At 43.4% G+C, this 10,000-nt stretch overlaps 1 protein-coding gene and 1 long non-coding RNA gene across 5 annotated transcripts in view; one reads left to right on the top strand and one right to left on the bottom strand.

Annotated features, from left to right (window-relative positions):
- The window catches only part of LOC120097095 (uncharacterized), an 85,447-nt gene extending 77,099 nt beyond the window's left edge, over window positions 1–8,348 (top strand). Inside the window, exon 4 of the long non-coding RNA XR_015639101.1 lies at window positions 5,961–8,348. This is a non-coding gene — a long non-coding RNA (uncharacterized LOC120097095). The remainder of the gene's footprint in view (window positions 1–5,960) is intronic.
- Window positions 1–10,000, bottom strand: part of Clybl (citramalyl-CoA lyase) — a 223,492-nt gene that overhangs the window by 29,895 nt on the left and 183,597 nt on the right. For 2 of the 4 annotated variants that reach the window (XM_087585907.1, NM_001100685.1), the window contains 1 exon segment: window positions 2,088–2,276. The exons of the other annotated variants lie outside the window; for them this stretch is intronic. In XM_087585907.1, the coding sequence (XP_087442033.1) occupies window positions 2,088–2,276 (189 nt within the window). 4 annotated transcript variants of the gene reach the window in all.

Here is a 10,000-nt window from a genome sequence, read left to right as displayed (position 1 = left end):
CGGCGTCTCCCTCTCACCGAGGATTCGAAACAGCGAGGATTTGAAACATATGTAGCTAGGATTGGGGAGATCACCCCGTCCTAAGTGAGTGCGATGCTGGTGTTAAAAGGCATGAAGGAGGAAAGGGGGACTTCAGGGTCCTCCATCAGCTTAATACATATCCGAGTGCGGCAGGAGCCTTTGGGACATTTGCGCGCTCTAAACGGTACCTCTAAGCATCTATGGCTAACCTTGGTGAGAGCTCCAGTTCAATAAGTAAACGCAAGCCCTTGATGACAGGTGTTTAAGAGGATCCCAATGCAGAGCTGTCAACGCAAACACCTCACTATTTACAGGTACGATCATTCTCAACCTTCTAGTAGCTACATTCGAAGAGTGGAGTGGAATAGACAGAGAGGCCTCTCATATCTTATGTTCAAATAACAGAGTACAAATATTATTACTGCCATGTGGAGTCAATATTAAAAATTTTGGGATACTCTCCATTTTTCTTTCTTCCCTTGGGAAGAATATCAAGTCTCTAAATGAATGTGTACATCTTTCTCATTCCAAGCACAACTCAACTTGCATGGGCCACACATTTCCAAAGGTGCTGAGTGGCCATAGACGTCGGGTGAACCATATATTGCACAGAAAAGATCCAGCATATCCAAGTGGACTTAAAAAGTGAACAGCTGGGGGCTGGAGAGATGGCTTAGCGGTTAGGAGTAGTTGCTGCTCTTCAAGAGGACCTAGGTTCGATTCCCAGCACCCACATGGCCGCTCACAACTGTCTATAAGTTCAGGGGGGTCCCACACCCTCATACGGACACACATGCAGGCAGAACACCAATGCACATGAAATAGAAGTAGATTAATCATCTTTCTTTTTTAAGTTAGCAGTTTACCAGGTATGGCAACTACTTAGCCTACTGCTTTGGCTAGATCCGCAGCCTTTAAGATAATATGAAATGTTGCTTTGAATCACCTTTCCCCACCCCTCCGCCCTCTTCATAATCCATTCAGTCCAGTCACTCCCAGAGGTTCTGCCCCAAGTGTCATAATGAAATGGCATTTCATTCAAGGGACTTGCAGAATAATAATAATAGTAAGTCGCTATTCCGCCCCTCCCCATCTCACAATTAAAACAATCATAGAATAATTGGGCCCATTTCAAAGTTTTCTCAAGTAATTTGACATGCCATCCACTTTACATTTCAGGCTTTTATTGGCTGGAAAGTCTGTCATGAAATGCAAACACACCTGACAGTAATTTAAAAAAAGGGCGCACCAGAGAGCTGTGCAGGAAATAATATCTGAGCTAATTAAAACCACGAGTTAAAAGCTTCCTGTTTCTTCCTCCAGCTGCCCTGAGGAGTGACCTTTTCCTCCCTTCCCTGGACTCTCGGCTTCACATGCAGCTAGAGTCCCTCACTGCTTATGATGGCTTCAGCCAGAACCGTCTATGTCATGGCTCTTACAACTAGAAGCCCTGGCATCCCAGTGGCAAGGCGGAGGCTCAGAAAGTTAGTGTCCAGGGACTGATTTGTGAGGGCTACTAAGGAGACTGTTCTGACCGAACCACAAACCCAACCAGAAAGCAAAAGCAATGTTTCCACACGAGAGCTGTTCCGGAAAACATGTTGGTGACACCTGGATTCTACGGGGAGGAAATGGGCGATTTTCCCACTCACGTTTCATATTCCCTTCTTCTCTCCTTTCTTTTTGAGTCAGAGTCTCAAGGAGCTCAGACTGACCTCAAACTCGCTATGTAATTGAGGATGATCTTGAACTTCTGATCTTCCCGCCTCTATCTCCTGAACGCTGGCACTATATGCTTTTGCTCCCACATCCAGTTTATTTGACGCTAGGAAGTCAAACCAGGGCCCTGTGCACACTAGGCAAACTACAAATCGAGCTACAACCAGCCACATTTTCTTCTCTTCCCTGTCTCTCTTTTTACTCATGGTACCGACTGAATCCAGGACCTGACAACTGCGGAGGGAGCTCTCTCTGCAACCCTGTGTGTGTATTTCTAAACTGATGTTGTCCACACTCTCTGGGTGACTCCTGAGCTGGCCTGCGTTGCACAGAGCACTATTACTTACCCACTGGATTTCTTCAGGACCTTCTACCTTTGGTAGCATCAGACTAGAAGGAAGAACTCTGGCCTGTAGAAATGTCTCCAGGTCGGCTTCAGCCAGACCACTAGACACTGAGTTGATTCTCACACACTTTTCCGTTGTGCCCAGGTCAAAGTCTTCAAGAGTTTTTGCTATTCTCAATCGAGCTTCGTTCTGTGAATATTGAGAACATGAATCTCCTAAATGTATTCTTACCATCAAAGGAAACCCAACCAACAGTTTATAGAGTTCTGATGGACACTCATGGACACTGTGACTAGAGTAACCCATTTTCTGCCCACAAACAGATACTGAAAATGAATGATTTCTACACACTGTTTAAGATGGCTGGAACACAACAGGGATGTTCCATCGTGCATATTGGCATACTTGTGAATGGTGGAGTAATTCGCTCATTAGTGTACTTTCCAACTGAAGAGGTAAAATAACTAATTAACCGATTGGGCATTAACTGTGGACTAAACATGGTTCCAGGGTCTTTTACCCACATTGCTTTATTTAATAAGAAGCCTTAGAAACTGGATGCCACTGGGACTGTGACAATGTCACCTGTCAGCATATTCACATTAGGGGAAAGTTCAGCGTTTGCTTTTTCTGCTCCCCAGGCTTCACACTTTAAAAAAAAAAATCATCTTTTTTATTTTATTTGTTTTGTGACCAAGTTGTGTCTTGACATTCAATTAAGAAGGTGCCCCCAGGAGCCTGACACTCAGTATCATGTGAGAGACTCCCACTAATTCGGGTGGAAACAGTAACATCACCAAGAAGTCCCCTCCACAGAGTGCTTGACAAATAGACTGTTTCCTTTGATTTGACAGTCTTTGCTGCCGTTATGCAAAGCCACATTTGAATTATCCCAAAGAAAAAAATGTATGAGCCCAGATATGTTATGTATTAGCTTTGAGTCTGAGGTAAAGACTGTGGATGGGTGGGTGAGGAGGAGCACACTAAGGAGTGGGGGTTGGTGTTGAGAGAAAGGAAGCTCTTGGGGCCATTATTTCCTGTCAATTCCAGTTTCAAAAAAATAAAGTCTTCCATCTTGCCAATAGCCCTCAACAAATTCTCACTGCCAGAATGAACGCTTATCAAAGGTAGTTTAATTTGGGAGGAATTTTTATTACACCAATAAAACTTTAAAGCATCTCACTACTGATGAATGTATTTAAAAAAAATAGTCTTGGAGATAGAAGTATGGCTCTGTGGTTAAGAGCGCTCACTACTCTTGCAGAGGACCCACATTTAGGTCCTTGAATCCACATGGTGCCTTACTACTATCTGTAATTCCAGTTCTGGGGGGCGGGGTGATACATTCTGCTGGCTTCCATTCGCACTAGTCATATATATGTGTACGTATATATGTGTGTGTGCATCATGTGTGTATGTACATGTGTATATATAAATCTTTATAGATTTTTCTAACAAAATACAGCCACTAGAATAGAAGCATGTATCTAGGAAAACCGCTCCCAAAGCACAGATAAGCACCAGTCATTTGCTGCAAGTGGTGGAGCCCTAGCACTCAAGAGGCACGGACACGTAGAACACAGAGGCTTAGGCAAATCTGGTCAACATAGTGAATTCCATACTAGCAGAGTTACATGGTAAGAGCCTATCTAAAACAAACAAACAAACAAACAAAAAACCCAAATTATTTAAACCAACACGAATCTACATCCAGTCAAAGAGACAACCCAAGACAGTTGATTTAAACCAGACATAAGTAAGTCTACCTCCAAATAGAAACCAGGAAGGCTTCTAGTTGGGGTCTGAGCTACATACACAGTGTGATGAAAGGATAGCTTAGAGTTATTAGGTCACATGGGAATGACACCCAGAAGGACTTTTAGATGTCTCTCTGCAGACTTGATTTGTAGTGTGTTGGCTGTGAATAATTATGCCCACATTAGGCCAAAGCAAAAGAAAGCTCACGAACTTAACAGTGACTTGAGTCCCCACTACACCATTCTTTCTGCTTTTAAATTCTTAGAATCTGATTTCATAGTGCGTATGTGTGTGTGTGTGTATGCCAAAAGGGGTCAGAGGCATCAGACTCCCCTGAAGCTGGAGTCACAGATGGTCGTGAGCCTAGTCTGATGAGATATGGGGAACCAAACACAAGCCCTCTGCAAACGAAGTATATAAGTCATCTCGCCAACACCTACCATTACTCAACTTGGTTATTCCACAGTGCAGAGTCCACTTAGGTACCCTGCTCTGTACTGTTGCTGCAGAAGCAAAGGGAAACACACTGATAACCAATCGCAGGAGTAAGCAGGGTTCGAAGGCCATCTACAGTAGCAGGAGGAATTCCTCTGTTTTTACTAGTACCTGTTTTCAGACCCACGGCCTCGGAGAACCTAAAAGCCAGGTCGTGTGTTGCACAGCCTGGACAGCTACGAACTCTGGCCAGTTTGGGTTTGTAAACATTTCAACTTGTGGGTTCTCATCTGACAGCCTTGCAGACTTGCAGAATTGACACACCGAATGGGAACAAGTCAAATAGTCCTAAGGTTGGGCTGAATATGACACACTCAGGAGACTGAGGGAGGAGGATGTCCAGTTTCAGGCCAGCCTGGTCTACGTTGCAAGACCCTTGTTGAAGGAAAGACAAACAGAATGTCCACCAAACACATGTGCTTGATGCGTGCAGAATTCTTGGCAACTTCTTAAATTTTGTCTCAGGCGTCAAACAGAATCTGAGCCCTAAGCTGTCTGGTTATTTCTTTTGGATTTGAAGGGAACTGTTTGTACAGAGCTCATGGTATAAACCTGCTTGTGATTTCCATCTGAAGTCAGATTGCCATGGTTCCCACACATTCCTGTTCACTGAGTAAAACTCAATCCTTTGAAACTGGCTGCAAATGAAGCACCTAATTCCAATTTCTACACATAATCTGATTAGTCACTAACCAGTTATAATAACAAGCAGTCAGTAGTCAGCATTTTATTCTTCCTTTCCCTGGCTTTTTGTCTTTGTTTATTTTTGTTTTGTTTTATTTTGATTTTTGTTTTGTTTTTTGTTTGTTTGTTTGTTTGTTTGTTTGGCTCAGAATAAACAGGGAGCTCTCTCTTGGCATCACCCTAAACCTTTCCAAAAATGGAGGACTGTGTCTAAGGTATATTGACACCCAAAACTCATGTTAACAGGCTGTTGCTTGCTACAATTTACATCAATGAAGAACGGATCCCTCTGGTATGTATCCCAAAATATCCGACAGCCTTACTAAATTTACACCAGCCAACAAGTGTGTGGATTTTTTTTTTTTAATGGTGAAATATGTCACTGTGCTAGTAAACACACCCATGCCATCTGTTGGGTTGAAAGAAAGGCAGCTTCTAAGAACAATTAGGGCTGTGTATTCTGTTAGTTTGGTACACCCAGTTGTGAGGAGAAAGACGTTCTGCGTTTGCTTGACTTCTCCCTACCATCCCGCCCACATCCCTCAACCCTTTCCTCATACTTCCTCTTCTTCTCTGGCAATACTCCTACTCTGGTCTCTGTCTTTAGGTGGGTCAAGAAGAGATCTGCAGGTACCTGGCAGACTCTCTCTGTGGGCTCTTTAGAGTAACTTGCAGAAATTAAAAGGGGATGAGCTTTGTAGAGAAAGAGAGAATGTTCTGGAGGAAGGTCGGTCTCGTTAGGCTGAGGGAAGATGGGATCGCTAACAAAACAAGCCTTGTTGAAGGGTCCTCTCAGTGAGATCAACTCAGCCCTTTCAGATCTGACAAGCTGGATAGCTGAATGCTAATTATCAAGGCCTTTTATGAAAAGTTTTGTTATGTCTTGGAAGAGTTCACTCACTAGCACCAAGTGCTCTGTGTCCTGCCTGATTTCAGATTCCACATGGATTTCAAACAAGGTTGGAATGGATCAGAATCTTCCAAGGCTTCCCAAAGTTCCTACAACCGATCGATATGCCGTGCCACAGGCTGCTTGGTGCAGTGGACCAGAGGCTAATAAAACTGTCCTTATCCATAAGCCGCAGTATTATGTGACCATGTCTGGGCCAGGAACCAAGGCGTGCTATGATTTCAGAGCCTGGATTCCGGTTACCTGGGGAGGAGACACGCTCCGGTGACGTAGGAAAGCAGATAAATCAACCATCCCCAAGACCTGCGGCCTCCGAAATTAAGGGAGAAAATCTGCGTGCGGTTGGTTCAATTGGCACCCATTAAAGCTAATAACTAATCATCCTCGCGAGTTTCTAGCTCAGAACGATGAGATCTGCGAAGAAAACAACATCCGTCCACTTTTACACTCCAGTGGAAGGGGTGGTCCCTCGCGGCGGGGCGGCACAGTCTCGCCATCTGGAGAATAAATCGAGTGTGAAGTATAGTTTGGGACCAAGCTCCGTGGCGGCCGCTCAGCAGTCAGTTCATTAGCCCCAAACTTCCAGGGATTAGAGGGGCATCAATTCTACTGTCGGATAGGATGAGACAGACAGGGCACAGGATTCAAGAAGCATAGAGACAACCAGGAGCCCCCCTCTGGCTTATTTATAGAACCACAAAGTATAAACACACTCAAATAAGTGCCTTAAGTAACAGCATCATCACAGTTCCCCAACATCTGAATTAACACCGCCTCCCCAACACCTGTACCCCCACCTCTCCCCTTCCCAAACAGTGATCGTTAAAGTACACACTTTACTGGGACGGGGGAAAGCACACCTCCATCAGAGGCTGAGATCTGGTAATTAAGAAACAGGAAAGACCTCCTAGACTCAGGGGAGATGGGCAGCCTTTGTAATTAAAAACATATATAAAATCAATATTTTCATTCCATAAAGACAAATACCATGCTTCACGTTCCAAACCACGACTGAACTCTTCCTTTCTAGACCGGCCCATCCTAACCCATCTCGTTGTTCAAGTGATGTCACAGGTAAGGTCTTTTCCAGATTTTACACATAAGGTCCTGATATCAGCATCTTTAAGCTATAATCGTCCAAGTTAGGTTAAGTCAAAACAAGACAAAACAAAACAAACAAAAACAAAAACAAAAAAACGCCTTGGAGTGAACTGCTCCATTTAAAGACCTCGTTTCTCATCTGCCTTTTAGATATTTAAAGACACAAAAGAGGTCATCACAAGGAGAGCACATTGCACTTTGTCGTCAGTGCACAGCATTTACCATTACGGGGCCACTAAAAGGGAAGTAGTAACTGAGTTGCAAAACATGTTCCCTGATTCTTGCAAACTGGCAGTGTGTTTCATTAGGCAAGAGACGGTGTTGACTTTTAAAAGGTCATTAACTACAAAATAATGAGTTTTGTTCTGACCTTTCCAAATACACACAGGGTGTACTTTGATCATATGAATCTCTAGTTCACTGTTTTTTGTTGTTGTGGGTAAAGAAGTCTTGGTTTGTTTCCTGAAAGAAAAAGGAAGGATAGAAGGAAGAGGGACCTGCTTCAACGACACTGTCAGTTAATTAACTGGTTTAAAGTCTCAGGCCTTGATTCATCCTGCAAGATTCTCCATGTCATTCCTATTTACTCTGAAACCACAGATTTAGATACAGGAGAGTTTTCTTTTCTTTTCTTTCTTTTAATGTGTTTATCATGAATGATATATTAAAACAAGGGCTTATAGTAAAAAATTACAAACCATCTTTCATTTCGTTCCAAGGAGTGAGGAGGCTCAGGAAGCTTATAGTACATGCTTGGAATTTCTCGTGACAGATATTGACAGGCAGCAAACACAACATATAAAAGACAACAATGACATCCAAACTCTATGACAGCGATCTTCTTTACAGGCTCTGAGCAATTACAAACATTTCTAAGACACCCACCAAGAGGCTCTGAGGGGAAAGGTCCTTGGGGGCCAAGCTTGAGGACCTGTGTCTGATCCCAAACCTCACAGTAGAAAAGAGAACTGTCAAGTTGTCCTTTGACCTCCACACAAGCCAGCACGCACTCCATCACAAATAAGTGTAAAAGAAGTTTTAAATATTTCTGAAGGGAAAATAGCTCTGAGACACATGAGTGCTACGTTTGTCTCCTATCAAGGAGTGAAGGCTTGGCATCTGTGCATTTCTCTGAACTATAAATAAATAAATAAATAAATAAATAAATAAATAAATAAATACCTAATATCCATCTCAATAACAAGCACACAGTAGGACCGAGGGAAGAGTGGGGCTATCTGTAACTTACATTGAATTTTAGAGAATGAGTGGATGGTGAACAAGAGGACAGATGAGGGAAGGCAGAATCAACATGTCAGTGGGAAAAAACAGCAGGAAATAATGGCGTTCATTTTACAATCTTCCAAATTTCCTGATGTTCAGAATTCTGCTTATAAGATTGAGAGGGAAAAAAATCCTGAAAAGATTTCTCATATGTTCATATTTTGGAGAGCTGGTCAATGACTATGTATTTAAATAAAACAATTCTCTTTGACATATATATATGTAGATATATATATATATAGATATATATATGTAGATATATATGGTATATATAATGGGTGTTTTCACAATAAAAGAAGTTTAAAAATAACAACTTTCACTTTGTTGTTTGTAGACAACTATTTGAGTTTTGGGTGGGTGTGTTTGTCTTGGCGGTGGTGGCGTTTTGTTTTTTTTGTTTTTGTTTTTGTTTTTTCACGTGTAGCACATGCAAGTCTGGTCCTCTCAGAGGGCAGAAGGCAGCATTGGAGTATGGGTGGTCATGGGCCAGATGTGGGTGCTGGGAACCAAATTCAGGTCCTTTGCAAAAGCAACAATTGTTCTTCACCACTGAGCCATGGTTCCAGCTCCTTCGTAATGGTTTAATGAGATGAAACTTACACAACATATAATCCGCCCATGTGTACTTCTGCGCATTTGCTTTGTTTTGAAACTCAGAGACATAGCATAGAACCTTCCATAAATTGTTTTCGCCGTTCGTGGTTAGGTGTCAGGGTTCATGCACGTCCTGCTATCTATCAGCCCCTTCTCCTCTACTGTCAGACAATATCCTATCCTATGGATACAGTACATTATACTTCATCAGCTAATGGACACCTAGGCTGCTTTCTACTTTGGGGCTGTTGTGGAACATGCTCTAGCATTTATGAACCCACCTTTGTATACGATTCCCATACATTTACACCTCTCTTGACTTTGTCCTGAAAAGAAAGTGGGACGCCTAGGTCCCATAGTCCCTTGTATGCTCTCAATGTGGCTACGCCAATTTAATATTCCCATCAGTATGTGATGAGTAATAAGAGACTCCTAGGACTGGGAGTGAGGTAACAATTTGGTCAGTAACACAGAACCTACTGCCCATAGGCAGGAGGGGCAAGGGAGGCCTTGACTGGGGCAAGCGCCTCTGAAAACTAAGGATTTTTGTAGCAGCAGACAGCCCCCAGAGAAGAGCCCAAAGGGACAGATGGGACAGCTGTGAGAATGCAGGCGCTGGCCATGGACAAGCCTGATGATCTAAGTTCCATCCCTGGAATCCACGGTGGAAGGAGAAAACTGTCTCCTGAAAGGTGTTCCACGTGGGGTAATGTGTGTTGTGCATGAGTGCATGCTCTCTCTCCCTCCCTTTCTTCCTCCCTCTCCCCCTCCTTCTCCCCCTCCTCCTACTCTCTCTCTCTCTCTCTCTCTCTCTCTCTCTCTCTCTCTCTCTCTCTCTCACACACACACACACACACACACACACACACACACACACACACACAAAATGTGGATGGCTAGTATATATGAAGCCAGAGGTGGGAGCCCTGTTTAATGCCTTTGGGACTGACAGAAAAACAAGAGTCTCTGAGAGCAGTGTCTTAGCAGTGAGGGAATTAAGGCAGCGCTCCACTGGAGAGAGGCTGAAGAGGTGACAGTACATGAATTCACAGGTACACCCTAAAGTCCCTCTGGACCACGTGCCCTG

Source organism: Rattus norvegicus, chromosome 15, assembly GCF_021556685.1.
Source record: "Rattus norvegicus strain SHRSP/BbbUtx chromosome 15, alternate assembly SHRSP_T2T, whole genome shotgun sequence".
In the NCBI taxonomy this organism is placed as follows: domain Eukaryota; kingdom Metazoa; phylum Chordata; class Mammalia; order Rodentia; family Muridae; genus Rattus; species Rattus norvegicus.
This window is presented reverse-complemented; position numbering and strand designations above follow the sequence as displayed.